The 18,057-nt window shown below is 45.8% G+C and overlaps 1 protein-coding gene across 1 annotated transcript in view; it reads right to left on the reverse strand.

Annotated features, from left to right (window-relative positions):
• CACNA1H (calcium voltage-gated channel subunit alpha1 H) overlaps nt 1–18,057 on the reverse strand; it is a 253,864-nt gene that overhangs the window by 80,350 nt on the left and 155,457 nt on the right. The window contains 3 exon segments of the mRNA XM_055806425.1: nt 3,680–4,092; nt 8,235–9,021; nt 10,951–11,043. Of these exon segments, the coding sequence (XP_055662400.1) occupies nt 3,680–4,092; nt 8,235–9,021; nt 10,951–11,043 (1,293 nt within the window).

Consider the following 18,057-nt stretch of genomic DNA (forward strand, 5'->3'; position numbering starts at 1 on the left):
GGAGACAGAGCTGGCTGTTAACCCCGCGGATGCGCTGTGCAGGAGGATCCGATTGCCGCTAATGACTGAAGTCCCAAAGAAACTCGCTTCCCATCATCAGCTGCCTCCTGCTACCCGGATCTCCTGCCGCAAACCGGCTGTGCTGCTATGAGATCTTCAATCTGCCTCTGAGAAGAGCAGGACTGATAAAGGACAGCTCTATGTGAATCAGTTCCAGCATCTCCTCATCTTTCCCATGAGTCAGCTAGCTGCTACAGCAGTTATGCTCTTAGCCATAGGGCAGGAGCCTTGCCTAAAAGCGTACTAGGTGGGCTACATGCATTAAATGGGGTGGTGCCGGCTATGTCTGTTAGCCAAAAGCAGCCAGAGTAACTGTGTGAGCAGACTGCTTCGAGCTTCACATTCCCATGAAAACATCTATTGAAGCCGTGAGAGGATTTGGATATGGACAGGTCTCACTCAGCTGGAGGCAGCGCCCAGGACGGCAGCAGTACAGACACAGATCACCTTCCTGCCGTGTCAAAAGGTGCTACCCAAGTGCTGCCCACAGCACATGTGCCCCTTGTCCTGAGGCTACGCTAAGGGCCAGCAGTAAAGCCCGTTGAGTTTTGCCTCCAGCCTGACCTTGCAACCTCGATGTCCTCATCCGGAAGATACAGACAATAATGCTCGATTGCCTCAAGAGGGCTCCGTGAGACTTCTCTGCAGAGTGCTGCTGTGTCCCGGGATGGACACACCAAGGACTAGTACTGCTCTGTCTTCCATGCCATATGTTGTTCAGTAACCTCCAACCCTCCCACACACAGAGAGCATTTATGCCTCAGCTTTGAATAGCACTCCGAAATAAAAATTTATATGGTGTGCTCATCTATTTGCAAAGCCGCTGAAGACTCTGAGTCTGAGAAGCTGGAAAAGAAAAGCAAGGAGCCACTAAGAATTTTTTATAGAAGAGATTGGGCATTTCCTTACAGACAGTGAAGTTCAAGGAGTGCTTCCCTGTGGCTGCTGCACTGATTGCAGCCCAGTTCAATGGCTGAAAACAAGCGGCAAGACTTCAGACCAGGGAACCCCCTTAAGCTGTTCCACCCAGAGCAAATGTCTCCATGGCAGGTGATGTTTTGCAGGGTGTCAAGGCCCAGGAGTCCCCTGCTCATGCTGCTGTCAGCAGGTGCAGAGCACAGGAGGCTGTCCCAGTGGGAGCCCCTGAACCCTCCTCTCTGGGTAACACTGAACTGCTCAGTCAGAGCAAGGAAAGCAGAGGAGAGTCATAGAGTAGCTATCTTTGTAGGCAGCTCCTAAATCCTTATGACTTGGGGAATGGCCTCCAGGTTTACTCTTGGGAGGATGGAAGAGAAGATGATGGCAACACCCACACCTGTTTAACAGCCTGGGGAAGGCTCACACCTTCTCACCTTGTAATACCTGCTCTGAGCAGAGGTGTGGAGTGACCGGGCAGCATCTACCACTCAGTAACCCGAAAGCTGTGATTAAACTGTTTTTCCTGGCAAGCATATCCAAAACGATCCATTCTCACCTCCCCCTCTGTCCCAACACCATGCTGTGGGTTCATGACAGCTTTGCTCAGGCATCTCCCCCTTATCTCCACACAAAGCCAGCCCCCCACCCTGAGTCTTGCAGCCAATTCTTACACAAGGAGGGTTCTGAGATCTGAAATCACCCCGCATTGCTCACAGAAGACCCACACTTTCAGGCCAAACAGTCTGGGAGCCTAAAGCCATTTTCTATCGCTTTCAGAGAGTGCCTCAGCCTCTAGCAATGCCATGGAGGTCACTCCATTGATAGAAGAGGGCTTGTTCGAAGCTGGGCTCTGACAGCTCCATGGCTCATTATCCCCGCTGCATACCAGAAACACTTTGCAGTCAGGCACGTGGAGGAACTTTTACAGGTCTCACTTCAAAATTCCTCCCTTTTTACGGGCCCATGCTGGGCAGTGCCTGTGAGCAAAGCTGGCGGGAATCTGATGCTCTGTAGCCAAAAGCTTTGGAATCTTTATTGCCATTGGCTTTGAGATGGTTTAAAGCAAATCTTTTACAAGGTAAAATCCAATATAAACCTGATGGCTACAGTTCTCCTTTGTTAGTAGCAAGGATGTAATTATCACAATTTACTTTTATATGAGCAATTGTGGACAGACTCCATATGATCCCTGGGCTTTCTCACTGCAGCGTGCCTAAGGTTTTCCCCCAGCACCCATCAATGGCAATATCCAAGGACTGACAAAGCTGTATCTGCCTGACAAAAGGGTATCCATGCAGAAACGCAGCCGCCGCAAGGAATGAATGGTCTATTCAAAGCCTACTGACAAGGTGTATTTCCTAATTCTAAAACTTGTGGAACAACTAACCAGACAGAAAGCTGACAGCGACAGCTATTTCTTTGTTGGGTTTGGACACTCTCTACTGTAAATGTGAACTAATTTATTGTTGAATGGCTGAGGTTCATGTGTTTTAGCTGAGTACTTGCTTTAGATAGAATAGAATATGGGGGTTTAAAGTACACAAGTAGAGAGAAAATAAAGTAGCAGCACTCCAAAGTATTTATGGCTGGGGTTCCAAGCAGAACTTAATCCTAGGAAATAGTGGAGAAGAAAATGCAGAGCCTCTTGACCTGCTTTTGGGTACACTATGCTACTCTGTCTGCCTTTCCTGCTCACTCCTGAGCGGACAGACTGAGGCAGAGAGGAGGAATAGCTTTATAAATAACCTTGATCTGGTCCTGATCCTGCAGGGGAGATTTTGGGAGAGCACTGAATGAGCCTTTCACTATCCATCTCACAGATCATCAGTATGAGGATCTCCTGGCCTCACTGGGATGCATTTTCCACATCTGATACAGAGGTGTCATGAGAAATTCCAGAGTCTTGAGAAAACAGTTGAAAGCAAGCAGTTTTTCTGAGAAAGAAAAGCCCAGAAAGGCTTAACTTTCCCCAGTGACCAACTGGAGATACTCAGATGACTCACCTCCTTCTCCTGTTGCACAGCCCCTCAAGCTCCCATCAGCCAACAACAAGGACAAGCTGTCCTCAGCTGCCAGCACTGCTTTCTGCCATTACCATGTTCAGACTAATACTGGGAACAGCACAATTTCCATTTCCTCCCTCCAAACTCTTAAAAGAAAGACCTACTTGGACCCTATGAGACCAAATTAAAGATTTTGGAGCCTTCAAGGAGAAACTTAACTTTTTTTTTCTTTGCTGCTTTTAGCATTGTCTGACAGTTTAAGTCTTTAAATAAAGGCCCAGGATCAAAGAATAAACTTTTGCGTGGGTTATTTGCATTACAAGGTACACTATGCACCACCACCATCCGACCAAAGGGATATTTCCACCAGAATAATTCACGCGTATATGAATAATTCAGAGCAAACAAGCAGTCAGGCTCTAAGCTGCCATGTCCTAACACATTTAAACTCTCCACACCTCAGCAGCGCTGCCAGCCACCTTCCAGGCTTTTCTTGCACAGAAAGATGCTCCCACTCATCGCACATCTACAGGATTACATGTTTATGGGGCCTCAGCCCCATTTGGTATTTCCAATCTACATGAAAACCGCTCGCTGCTCCTCTGGCACGGCTTCACCAGAGTCACCCCCAAGCCACCACGCCAGCAACACCTGAACCCACAGAGCCTCAGGGCTCTGCAGGCCAGTCCCACACCCACCTGCTCATGGTACTCGATGCCCATGCTCAGTGTGTTGATGAGAATGGCTATCATAATCCCCCGGTTGAAGTACTTGCTCTCCACGATCCTCTTCAGCTTGCTGCCGAAAGCCTTCCACAGGCGGGTGACCTTGTTCCTCTCCTTGGGTTTTTTCTTCTTCCTCCTCCTCCTGCCCCGCTGCTGCTGGAGCTGATCTCTGTGGTCACCGTGCCGCAGGTCCTGGGTGAACTCGTAGACGCCATTGCTGTCGGAGTCACAGCTGTCAGACTCGCTGAAGGCAAACTCGGGGTCCTCCAGGAGGCTGGCACAGAAGGGACAGTCCTGCAGCTCGCAGGTCAGCGTGCCGCCTGGTGGGCTGGGCAGCGGGCAGGCGGCGCTCAGCCCTGACAGCCGGCTGGGTGTCCGCCGCAGACCTGCAAGGGGAGACAGACACCATGAGCCACCTCACACCCTCAGCATGGCGGATGGCCCTGTGCCCCCACTCGGCCAGCCCTAGGCCTGTCCGGGGCAGAGCAGCTTCTGCCGCATGCTCAAGTAAATGTAATACCCTAAAAAGCTTTCTAGCCATCTGCCTTACCAAGCAGCTCTTGCTTTGCATCATTTCCCCCTCTGTTCCCTTCTCCCCAAGCCCTGATGCCCACCCTCTAGCCCCTCCACAGATGCATGGCAGAGGGGCCTCTCTCCATACAGCATGGCAGCCATTTTCTGCACTGCTGCTGGGGGAAGACTGACTAGCACATCTCTCACTTTCAATTATTTTTGATTATATGTGACCAGGCTAACATCATTAGTGGTAATCTGAGCGCTATCAAGCTGTTACACCCAATTTAGATAGCGCTTCCATTTAGCTAATAATGAGGAAGGAGAGGAAGAAATGGACCAAAGGTGGCTACAGACCACAGATCACAGCTTGGAGAGTCACGTAGTCCCTTCAGTCTCCTTCATCCCACCTTCAGCCTTTAATAAAGCTCAGGTGGATTCTTTGCTTGAGGCACAGGACTGAGTGTTCAGGGTGTTTTAAAATCAAACACATTGCCACATGTTTTGTGGTGTGAGGAGAAATGCCGACTGCCCTCGCAGAGGCAGGGTACAGAAAAGAGTACGGACAACGTGTATCACGGATGATTCGGGTGGAACAGGAATCAAATTTTATTCCCTCATATTTAGGAAACAAATCCATAGTTTCTTCATATTTAGGGACCGGATATCAATGGCAGAAAAAAAATCCCCAACGTGAATGCAAGACCGCGAGCATGGAATCCTTCCTACAAAATGCCATTCAAGCATCAGCAAAAGCTTTCCTTGAGCTTCAGGGAAGTAAGGTGAGGGGACAGTTCTCCCCTGCAACATGGGCCCTGTCTGGAGGTTGGATGGGGACACTTGGATCAGGTTTGGGGAGACCAAGCAAAAGGCAGTGGAAGCTCCTGGCTCTGGGCCCAGGAGCTTGGAGCTCACCCAGCAGTAATGCTGCTGATTTCAGCCACTCCTGGCTGAATATGTCTTTAAAGAGAAGGCAGCACCAAACAAAATAAAAGCACCCTGTTAGCTTGAAAACTGAGTTGTGACAAGAGTCAAAATACCTCTAAATACCTCTTCCTTGTTTGAATGTCACTCAGATATCACTGGCCTTCAAAACAGCCTTGCAGGAGAGGACTGTCCTGCTCCCGATCAATACGTCAAAGACATCAGGAGGATCAGATATATTTGCCCCTTTACTGAACCTGCAAGCAGCACCAGTGCAGCACTGCACATTAGTACAGCCTTTCCGATCAGGACTCATCTAACAAGGAAAGACTACAGCACAGCCATGGTAGCACAGATAGCAGAGGTAGTGGGCTTGCCAGGCATCTTTTAATGCTATCAAAGTGTTAAAAATTATATGAAAAACACTGGCGCCACAGATGTCTTCAAAATACCAGAGTCTCCTTGGCTGCCTGCTAAAATAACCTCACAGCATTACAGGGCACGAGAACAGGGAGGAACAGGCTGTACTTTATGCTGTTCAATTCCACAACAAAAGAAGGGAAGAGAATACTCTCTCCCACAATTGCATCTTTCCCAGCAGACACCAACCTTGTTTCCAGCTGGGACTGTGAGTGCCCTGGCTGCTAATGCCTCCTTAATGCTCTCAATTATCACTTGTGTACTCTCCTTGCACAAGTCTTGCAGTGAACAGGCTCTGCTTGTTGACTTGTAAGAGTAGAGATAGAATTAAGTGAAACAGCTCTTTACCCAAGGAGGCTGAGGCCAGGAGGGCTGGGAGAGCTTGTGAGCCCACCTCACCTTCCTCACCAAACACAGGGTAGGGATTTAACATGGCTCCTTTGCCAAGTTTAGGCTGGGATGGAGAAACATGAGATGGGAACTGTGCCTGGCAGAGCTACACTGTCACTTAAAGAGCCTCTTGAAGCCTGGAAGACACATCCATCATCCCTGCTGTATGAAGGTGGTTGCAGTGCAGAAGTGAATCCAATTTGGCCCTGTTGGTGTGGCAGGAGGGGCTGCGGCAGGAGTGAGAAGGAGGAGTGGAAGTGGAAAGAGCCAGAGCCACAGAGGGGAAGAGCTGGGGACTGACACATTGTGTGACAGGGTCTCCAGATGGACCCAGCTGACTTGCTTCCCTTCCCAGACCCTGTGCTCCTCAGGGTGCCAGATAAACCGCTGCTCACCAGCCAAAAGCTGTGGCATCCACCCCTTCCCCTAGATATGACCACGCTTCTGAAAGAGACAAAACAATTTCAGGAGATTTTTGGCATCCTCTGGGCTGAAATGCCTCTGTAAAAAGAGGATACTATAACTGCATTATTAATAACAACTCCATCTAACCTCTGCCTTTCAAAGAACCACCACAGGCTATGTGAAAATCTCCTAAGTCATCAGAGCAGCCCTGGGATGTCACAGCTGGGACTGAGATCCACAACTGGGGCTTTCTTCTCCTGAAGAGGACCCCCACAGCAGATCCCCTTGCAAGCATGAAGAACCAAACCTATGATTTAAGCACTACCTTCCAAGCAACAGCTCTTCGGCTCATCCTTGCTTTCCCAGTTCCAGATTTTTGCAGAGCCTGGGCTTTTATCGCAAGGTAAATACACATTCTCATAATAACTTTCATTAACTTGCATAGTTAAAAATGAACCAGTGATTCATATAAAGCCCTTGCTTAACAACAGAAGAACGTTGCAACTAACCTTGCCCCCTTCTGCCCTCCTGCTAAGCTCCCAAGCATACAGAAATGTCTGCCGAAGGCAAGTTCTATAAACAATCCACTTTACCCTTTTGTATGGTCACTTGAAAAAAAAAATTAACAAAGACAAGCCACCCAACATATTTGGCAAGCAACCTTTACTGTGACACCCCCAACCCCCAGCTAGGCTTGGTATTTTTTCAGCACATACATCACTAGGATAAATATTTGTGTCCATGCACACACAGATAAACAGTTTTGGAAAACACAGGGATTTAAAAAACACAGATGATGAGTTTGGCTTGAAGAGATTAAAAAATAGAACTTACAGCTTTTGACTTTTTACTGTTTGAGGGCTTAAGACCCTATTTTTCACCCTATTTAGCTCCAGCCATAAGGACCAACAGTATTTTGCAAAACAGAAACCTATGTGTTGCATGTAATCACTATTCCAGCAGTGGCTGACTTACATGCAAAGGGATACAAAACTACACTAACTAGCAGTGCTGGTGTGGCTGCAATCTGTACAGATAGGGATGGGACAGAGGTACAGAAGAGTCCCCAAGACGTTCCTCATTCACTGAGACTGAATGGAGCCCTACATCTGCAGTCCTATGTTTCTTCTGCAAATGGGGAAAGACGAAAGGAAAAGCCTGAGAGCTGTAGCTCTGCTACACTGCTGCCTTCACACGCATCCTCTGAGGACCAGCACAGAGCAAGACACTGCAGCAGCCATGAGCTTTCCTCCAAACCTCCTGCTTCTTCTTGCCAAAAAAAAAAAAAAAAAAAAAATCAGAGGCTCAGGGGCCCCATCAGAGCAGAACTAGGGGTTGCTAGAAGTGTCTGGTTTGAGTTCATTCAGTGCCTCCCTGTTTTAGATTTCTTATGTTTCCTATACTTTATGCTTCTCCACCAGCTTCCACCTGCTCTTTCAAGGTACCATGTACAAGCAGGTGGGGATTCTCTGCTGGCAGGTCTGTTATTCACCAGAGATGTAATTCCAGGGGCTGCATAGATCTGTTTTTGGGTGGGAACAGCGGGAGAATCTCCAGGACATTGCTAAGCACATGAGAGCAGCTCAAAAACACATGCTTTGTAACCACAGGAGAGTGGCCTCCAGCAGTGGCCTGAACTCACTGACCATCCTGTCTCCTGCTTTACCCAATGACTGCATTAACAAGGGTAGAAGGACCAGAGGTCTCAGTCCCTCAACCTGTCCTACTTTGGGCTTCAGTGCTCAGTTCAAATAGCATTCACAAAATAGTCTCCATATTCAGCACCCCACACGGCTACAATCACTAACACCTTAACTCTTCAGCCCTTTGCACAGTTTTTCTAAGAAAAAACAAAAATCAGCTTGTTTGTCCTTACCATGCTCTCCTACCAGTTGCTGTAGCTTCCCATAAGAATCCGTGCTCAAGTTTACAGGGCTATTAACCATGGCCACAGGTGAATTACCATTCTTCTTTCCTTTGGGAACAGGAACAGAACTAGCTTTGCTAGTTGGAGAAGGCAGGATGGTAGGATAGTTCATGCTGCCATGGTTGGAGAGTCCGGCAGTCAGTTTGATGCTTGCAGGGACATTGGAAGACTTACAGTTCACTTGTGGTCCTTCAACATGACAGTCTGCATGGTAAATGCTGTGCACAGACTCCGGATCTGGAGGAGCAGGGCTCTGCAAGTTGGGTGATGGAGAAGGAAGCATCAATTGGCCTCCAGGTTTCATTACCTTGAGTTCCAGGTCGCAAATCTCAGGGTTGGAGCGTGGCCCCCGAGGGCTCCCATTGCTGATGTGATAGTGATGATGGTGGTGGTGGTGGTGATGGTGGATGAGGTGGTGTATGGAGGTGATGCGCTTTTTGCCTCGGTGGCTTTGCCCATTTGTGGTGCTGTTTGGGTTAACTTTTTTCCGGCGCTTACTCTGCCAGTTATTATACAGGCGTATTGTCCGCCGTTTCACCTTCCTGAAGATGTGGCAGATGTACTTGAGCAGCTCCTCGTAGCAGCTACCTGGCTCTGAGAAGCTGGCAATTGTGCTGTCATTGGAGAGATAACGGGCCCGCTGCTCCTGCATCAGCTGGTTCTCCCGCTGCTTTGTTTCAGAAAACTGTGTTGCTATCACAACCAGGCACAAGTTAATCATGAAGAAGGAACCAACCTGGAGAAAACACAGGGAAAGGAATTAGCAGGGACTTGACAAAACAAGGCATGCTCTTCACCACCACATGCTGTCTGGGCTTGAAGCATGGTTCTTAGAAATCCCGAGATTTCCAAACATGCCAAATCTCAGGGTCTGCTCACCAAATGTTATGTCAGCATGTGCCTGAGCTGCTAAATTTGCTCCTAAGCCCTGTTAAATTATCTTGGCAATGGCACAGAAAGCTGTTAACAGCAGCCTTCACCACTTTCCTTCCCTCAACAACGATGACATTTGCTACTAACACAGGGTGTATGAAACACAACGCAATCAGTTACCACCACAAAACAGATCACTAGGAAAGACCTGGCCAGTCTGCAAGGAAAGATGGTCTGAAGTTCCATTTGTGCTGTACTGAAACAGCCTCTTCTCTTTCTCTATCACTGCACACCCTGGCACACCCTTATTTTGAGGAAGACAGTCAAGGTCCATGCACCTGTGACCTTGTACTCTTCTATCTCACTGACACAGAGATATGCATCTCCAGGAGATTCAGTGCTCCTAAAAAGGCTTGATTTATTGTCTGGTTGAGTTGATGTGTTCTTGGGTGATACCAGCTTTTCAAAATAAAGTCCCAAGGACAAGAATGTGAAGTGACCTAAGGCTACATCCTTCCCTCAGCTGTTGAGTCCACAAACTGTATTTTTACCAGTTGGGCTTATAAATCAGCCAAAGGAAAATGTCAGCTATTCCCATCAGAGAATCAGTGCCCTTAGGCGTGAAAAGGACTGACGTCAAGAAAGTGCCACTGTCAACATGGCCAAACTGTGCTGTGCTCAGTAGGAAACGTATGGATTTAATCTGGACCATTGTCTGGTGAATCCTCAGGGGAAGCTGTTGGGAGATGGTTTGCAGTGCTATTCTCCAGCTTGTAATATCAGCCTGGATACTGTTGGAGAAACAGCAAAGGTGCCTTTCCCAGCTCCAAGTGACTTGGAGATTAGTCACCTTCTGGCTTTTCTGCAAGGATCCATACGTAGAGAAGGGCCCAAAACGGTGGAGTTTGGATCTACTATGCATGGCCCATTGCTAAAGGCTCAAAAATCACTGGCTTCAGAATGCTATCCATTACCAGAAAACTCTCACACTGCTCTGATCCAAGCCTTTCCCACTGGTGGTGGGAGCTGTGGTGGTTTGACTTCCCAAGGCCTTTAAAACCACACTGATGAGGACAGTTATATATAAAGAATATCCAGCCACAAAACCACTTTGAAGCGCCTGCGTCCCATGTCCTGCCTGACATCTACATGGTACTTTTCCCTCTGGTCTCCTCGTGGGTTAAATACTTAACTTTTCCACAGATGTAGACCCCTGGAAAAGGTCATGCCCACTGTAAAATGGAGAACCTCGCTACCATGGGATGGCAGCTTCTGAAGGTAACCTCCAGAACCTCCAGTGAGTAATACTTTGTTTTTTAGGTACAGCAGCACCGTAAGACCTCAGAAAGGTGCACTGCTGTTATTACTGTTATTTAAAGGGCTCAGGTGAAGTTTAATAACTTGAGGACCCTTCACTGAAGTGAGGTGTCCTCTGGCACACTGAGGAGGCTAAAGGAAGGAAAGCTACCGCCTCTCCACTTTTTGATCTGATTAGCAGTTGCTTGGCCAAGGCACAACAGTCAGGACACATCAAGGTGACAAGACCAAGACTGGGAAAGTAAGAGGGAGGGAAGACCATATGGCTCGACAAGCTGTGACTATGCATAACATGTGACGCTAAAAAGGGCTGTCGTAGCCAATAATCTGTCCCCACAACCTGCATGATTATGCTTTACGGTGGGAGGAAGGTCTCCCGCTCCGAATCCTAGCTGGCTCTTCCCGGTGAAAAGCTCAGGGACCAACTTTACCCCACAAGGACAAAGAACGAGAGCATCTTGCAGTTCATACTTACTATTATAAGCAATATAAAATATATAAAATTGTAAAAAGAATGTGCATCCATCACATAATACATGATGTCAACCCATCCTTCCAGGGTTATAACCTACAGGAAGACAGAGAAAGAAAGCGTAAGAACGAAAGTCAACCAAAAAGTTAGTAAACATCAATCTGATAGTGCTTGGTACACATCACTCCACAGAATCTCTCAGGATCCATCCAGATCTGCTGCACTTCTTTTCCCAGTTGGCTTAGGATAGCAGCAGTGTGTGACCAAAGGACTGGCCTGAATCTGGTACAATTACATGATAAAATATTTCAAGAAAAATCTGAAACACTAGTTCTGAGCCAGTGCAAAGAAATTCCAAGGAGGGATTATAAACAAAAAAAAGCTCTGTGCAGAGATCTGGGCTTTTACCTCAGGCTCCTGGTTTTGTAACGCTACCCATAAAATTCCTAAGTTTTTAAGTCCATTTCGTTTCTGTAACACCAATTTCTTTGTGATTCCTACTGGCTCACTGCTACAATGCATCACCAGTATCAGTGGGAAAGCATCTGAATGGAAGAGTTACTTTAATTAAATGTAGAATTGATTTCATACTCGTTTTCTCAGTCTTCCTTCCACTAAAAAAGAAGCTGAGGATTTAATTAACACCACACAGGCTGTGTGCAGAGCAAAGCGGATTCTGCCATGTAATTTACACTTTTTATTTAGATAAAACATACCAAACTCCTAGTGCTGTCTTGCTACTAGTCCTAGAGCTGAAATTCCAGCACAATTTCAATCAAAATCAAAGATCCAGTCTGAATTTACTTGCACTGACGTACTCTATATATGCCAAATGTGAGCCTCGGTGGTCCTAGCATAAACCCAGAACTGCTGCCTGCCTCCAATTCCAGTGGCATCATTCCTGATTTAAACCATCTTTGCAGTGAAGGAACTGTGAATCAGCTTGTCGTGAACAAGAAAAGGATCAACCCTTATCAGTGTAGAGGACTTTCTGTATGGTGTGTACAGAAAAGCCGATCCATAAAGCACTTGTTGTTGAGACAGTGAATAAAACAATGTCCTTGGCATAGCTGGAGCATCAGGGCAAAACACTTGCAGGGAAGTCAGGCATGAATCCTTGCCACTTTTCTCCTGTTTTTTTTACTCAAGGAGCTGGAAAAAGCTCCTAGATACGGATCTTTGGTATATGACCACGTCTGCAAGGGGAAAAGCATTGCTGTACTTGCAATCATCAGTACTCAGTTTCCCCAAGACTGTCAAGAACACCTTGCATCAGCTTAGGGGTGCTGGAAGAGGAACACTGCCTACTCTTGATTCCTCTCACCCTAAGTCAAACATGGTGACGTCTTACCAGCAAGTTTTCAAACCCACCTCCCATGTTGAAGCACGCATAACTTAACACCCACCACGCAGCTGCGTGAGAAGAAGCCAGCAAATACATCTCCACACTAAAACCAATAAACATGATCTGCCAAGGAGCAGGTAGAAATTGTCCCTGCAGCTGTTCTACTCTGTCAGCACCGCTAAAGACTTTAAGCCATCAGGTCTGATGACATGCTGGCTGCATTCACACAAACTGCACCCACCTCTCCTGTTCCTCATCACATGCCTTAGATACTCTTTCATATCGCATACTCACCGCTGGTTAGCAACATACAGGTATCAGACAGCAACGTTATGGTTCCAGGGGCATGGGTTTAACAAAACCAAAAAATCCTTTTGGTCAGCCTGAACCCCAGATATCAATCTGTGGTAGAAAGTCTTCAGCAAGAGACCCATTTTTTTGGTGTGGATGCAAGTGCTCTCATTCACCCTGGAGTCTGAGAAGGGGTTAAGCTGCCTGGGCAGACCCAGGCAGTAATCAGCCTGTTCAGCAGTGTGAAACGGACAAGCAATCAAACTGGAATTGCCCTTTTCTGCCTTTCCTTTAACACGGTTGAAACATTTATAGAGCACAGAGTTCTTTTTGGCCACATCCCTTGCCTGTGTAGGTTGTGCACTGCGGCAACAGATCATCTCTTGCACTCAATGCCTGTGTAAGTTCATGGGGAAGGTGGAGGGATCGAGTTAGGAGGTGACACAAGGCTAAACCACATCACTGCCAACTACCCAAGAAATAGACTCCTTTGTGCTGTTCCAGGTTCCCTCCCTTCCTTACCCTCTATTTGGATGGGCACTTCAGAGTCAGGCTGCCACAGCAGGTACTCCATCCATTTACACTTGGGTCTGAAAAATGAACCCAGGGACTCCAAATGTATTGGATACATCTCTTCATCAAATTTGCATTTGGCTGACAATTCTCAAATCAAAGGTATTAAAACGATTGAACACATAGCCCTCTTTACAGAAGGAGTTACCTGAGGGCTGCTGTTGGGCTTCTGGCAGGCACTGCCAGCTCCCCACCTGGGAAACAGCTGCTGAGACAAGAATGAGGGCCAACCAATATTTATAGAGGTATTTTTCTTGCATGCTAGACAGCACTTTCAGCAAGAATCAATCAACACACCACATTTCTCCTCTGGAGGGCTGAAAATGCTCATCTGTCTCTCAGAATATTTAAGATGTAATTAGAATTTGCATTATTTACTACTCACTTGTAAACCAAAGGGATACAGGAGGGATAAACAGACTGCTGGGCTTTTGTTCTCCTGTTTGATGTTTTATGGATTCATTCTTGGACTCCTCACCCAGTATAAATGCAGCAGTACCTAGGGGAAGGGTTCCTGAGCTGCCGAGGATTAGACAGCGCTAGCAATCCTGTAAGAGAGTGTGCTTACAGGCCTCTGTCTTCTTTTTTCAATCAAATAGCTCTAGAGAAATGCAGGACGATACACATACATAGCTACCTGTCTGGACTGAAACAGTGTCAGTGACCATTACAGCCTGATTCTTGCCATGCTGTGGACTTCTTGCCTGCTGTCCTTTACAGTGCTCCAAATGACTTTAGGAGTACGTTTTTACCTACTCCAAGAGCTCACCGCATATCCCCAGCAATGCCTTGGTGTAAATGGGAACCAGACCATTTGAATTTGCCAACATCTGGTCTACACAGCACAAACTAAACTCTTTTACTCTTTTTGGAACCAAGTCAAAGGCATCTGCACTGGTGCAAGGTTTACTGCTGCAATGCACGGTTTGATCCTATACACTTACGCTCAGACCAGATGAGCTCAGAGGGAAAACTAGCAATTCTCGCTATTCTCCCAAGAACACGGATATATTTTTTCAGCATTGCTTTGCCTGCTGTTCCTCCCTTGGGGCACCCTGAATGCAATATCACCTACTGTGCTAAGCAGAAATGACTTCCTCCTCTCTTCACTTTCCAATCTGATTAACACAGTTGACTGCAGCTCCAACATTTGGCCCTCCAAGCCCTTTATAGATGTCTTCCAAGGACCTGGAGCACCTTTCTTCTGCTTTCCAATCTCAGCAATCCAGTCTCAGTAATTAAATTCTGTTCAAGCCATGGTTGTTCACAGACAGACATATTAAACAGTTTCTCCAAACATACCAGTTCAAAGCTTCCAAAAATGCAACATACAATTATTTATCGACAGAGATAGGACCGCAAGAAACAAGTTTCCTAATTCTGCTCTGATGAAAAAGATGCGCAAGATACGTGGCACACTAAAATTGGCAGCTGCAGGGAAATAGCTGAAAGATTCAATTAAGATGATTGGCAGGGTTGTCCTGGAGGGTGCTGCCAACTGTAATCACATGCTGCAGACCCAACGGGAAAGGAGACTGCCCCCTTTGCATGGGGAAATGATTTTGTCTTCAAACGACTGAGACTCTGGGCAGAGGACAAAGCTGTCCTCCAGCCCAACAAAGATCCTGTATGATGCTCAGTATGATTCTCCTTGCCTGCTCATTCAGTTTTTTACCTCTTACATGGCACAGGCAAGGGTGTGATAAATCATTTGTCTCCCTTTAATACCTATGAGGCCACGTACTAAAGCCCTGAGTCTTCTGCCTAATCTTCTCTCCCATCACTACAAGAATTTAACAGAAAGCTCACTGAGGTGAACATGAAGACAGATTTTTATTTCATTGATCTTTGGCTTAGACACCATTCATGCAGTCCCCAGTTAGGCACTCCCTGGTCCCCATATTAATATGAGCAGTATGAGAGTGGACAATCAGATTTTTATTTTTTTTTAATGTCTTCTGTCCTGTGATTCTGATCCTCCTGTTTTTTTCACGCCACAGTAATTTCATCAGTTGTAACAAAGATGCTCATCTGATTTATGGTAGCATAATCGGGACAGAATCAGGTCTTTAGTCAATCTAAAACTCCAGAGTGAAAGTCACAAGGGAGATGTAGATTAAAATTAACTCAGACCTCCTCATTGTTCCCAGGGAGAAAGGAGGTTTACATTATTTTTTCTGGGGTCACTTCAGAGGTCTCTGCAGAACAGTTTCTTTTATTATGTCAAGAAGTTTTCATCATAAAAATTCTTGTCTTTGAGCTCTGCCAAAATTTTTGCAAGTTCTTGGCTATAATCCATTCAAGAGCAGGTTATTTTTTGCTTTAGTGTCAGTTAAGAAAACAAAAAAAAGAATCACCTGGGGGGAAAAACCCAACACCCAAACTGCAACCCAAACTACTTTAATTAGCAAAGTCAAACATTGAATTACTTTCTGTGTATTAGAAAGCACTAATGGCTAGTGCCAGATGGACTGTTGCAGATAGAAATCAACCTTGAGGTGCCTCTAATCAATCAAGGAAAGTTTGGAAAATTACTGTGTGAAGTGAAGCTGGAAAGATTATAAGAACAGAACGCACAGCATACAAAACCGCAGCCTTGCTTTGCAGCCTGATCTTTCTCATGGCAATATTTTACTTCTGTGATTACTTCAACAAACTTCATTTGTAGAGACAGTCTCCCTAAGTATGAGAACCAAAATCTCACACTTTGATCAAAAGCCCTATAAAGCATAGCTTTGAGAAACAGACATTTCCTTGGTGGCTGAGTTCAGAATTGCAGGTGGTTGTCCAGCTCAGCGCCTGGCCAAAGCAGGACACACAGAGATACAGAGAAACCCGTGTTTCCAAATCATTTGAAGTGTTCATCTTAATTGACATCTGTAGCTTGCACTCAGCCACCTTTTCTTTGGCCTAAACTGGGTCCTTTGGGGACAAGAGGGGCATTATCTCCATCAAAATCAGTTATAGTGAACCAAACAGCAGCTCTGAGGACTGCCACGATTATTTGGTTTTATTTATTTATCTCATCATTTCCTTGGCCCTGTTGCAAGTTTGTTGTGTGGTGGGTTTTTTTTGGTTTTTTGTTTGTGTTTTTTTTTATAAACCTTATCAAGACAAGATCCAATGATATAAATTGAGAGCTATTAATTACTATGATGGTCTCAGTAAGCTTTATAAGGCCTTCACTATTCATTGCTCTTATCTATGTATTCTGCCCTCCTGGGCATATTGATTTGGCTAGCAAGCACTGACCAGTGAATAATGGAGTATTCCTTTTCCATATACAGAGTGCTTGGCAGCTAATCAAATCACTATTTTTAAAGTCAACTTCCAATTTTAATTATTTCCTCATGACACATAGCGTTAAGTAACCTCTGTGGTCAAAAAACCAGGTTTTATTATAGTGAGTAAGGAATGTCCTTTGAACAGATGCTTTTCCTTTCACTTTGAGGACCTGCTTACTTTCCAAAGTGACTTTAGCCATTTCTTTATAAATTGAATCTTGCAAACCATGCATCTGCTCTGAAAAGTGGCCCAGCAAAACAGAAGAAGGTAAACTGTGCAACCTTGCATGTCTTACATTTGTGACCTCTCAAATTTGTTCCACAGAAATGAGATATCTGGTCAGTGTTACTAGTTCACAGTGAACCTTGAAAAACAGAGTGCAGCCAGCGTGCAATGAAGTCAAACACATCCCTGTTATTGGTGGCCCAAAACCTCACGGAAGTCAATCTACAGGCTTAAAAATGGCACAAAAACTTCTGCTACAAAAGGAAGGTGAGTAGCTGTCTCTGTTTCACACTAAATAATGTAAAATCCTCATCTGATAGCAAAACATCACTGATTTCAGAGCACTGCTGCTTATAACAAATCACAGCTCAGTCCATATTCATGAGGTTTGATTTACTGTGATAATTATCCTGTCTTCATTGTTTGTGTAAAGTATCTTATGCACAGGGAACTTACTTAACTTATTTAGCTTCAGCAATAATGAGTCCATTATCATAGAAAGTGCCATAAATCAGTTTTATATCAGAGCAAGGCTGAAAGATGAAGAGTCTGCAATGAGGAGAAGGGAAACAAAGCCAGACTGAGATCCTTGTTTACAGATGAGTGTACCATTGTACCAGCAATTATATGAATGACAGCGCTTCTCCAGACACCACTGTCTGGAACACAGCAGTGGTTTAGGGTACTGGGCCAAATGCAAAAAGCAAGGACTTTTGTTATTTGTATATTTCAAATTATATTAGAGACTATTAGGGACAAAGGATGTATAGCTTCAAGCACAACCAGCCCTCTGTGCAGGACAATGACACAAAGCACATTTCAGGTGTCCCAGTGTCTAAGTTTTTTCCATTCACACTAATCAGACTGTGCGGGGTGTCTCTTTCGCCTGGATGGGTCTGCCAACTCAATGCAGTCTGGAGAGAGTTGTGTCGGGACGTCAGGGTAATGGAGCTGAACCTTTCAAGTCTCCCCTAGGCTATCTACAACTCACAGTGCAAGGTGCAACAGCAGCAACTGATCATGGAGCAGGTTTGGGGCAATAAAACAAAATTAAGATTTCCCTGTAAGAACTGTGTTTGATGTACCTCAAGACCAGTAGCCTTTTCATCACCTAACTGGACTCCAGATCAGGCCATGGCTTGCTGCAGGCACTCCTCTTTCTACTCTGAACACAAGAATCTAAGATTGAGGTAGGATGAAACCCTTCCAAAACTACAGAGGTTGCGGTAGGTTTCTGTGCCATGCTGGGTCCCTCCAATACCTCCCATAGGTTAGCAGGCCCTGGCATCAGGATGGCCTCTCTGACTTATGCAGTATGGGACAATTCCTTCTAACCTTCAAAATGAAGAAGATTTTTCAAAAGCAACTAATCCTCTTGGAAGCACACTCTG

This window comes from Falco peregrinus, chromosome 5 (assembly GCF_023634155.1).
Source record: "Falco peregrinus isolate bFalPer1 chromosome 5, bFalPer1.pri, whole genome shotgun sequence".
Classification (NCBI taxonomy): domain Eukaryota; kingdom Metazoa; phylum Chordata; class Aves; order Falconiformes; family Falconidae; genus Falco; species Falco peregrinus.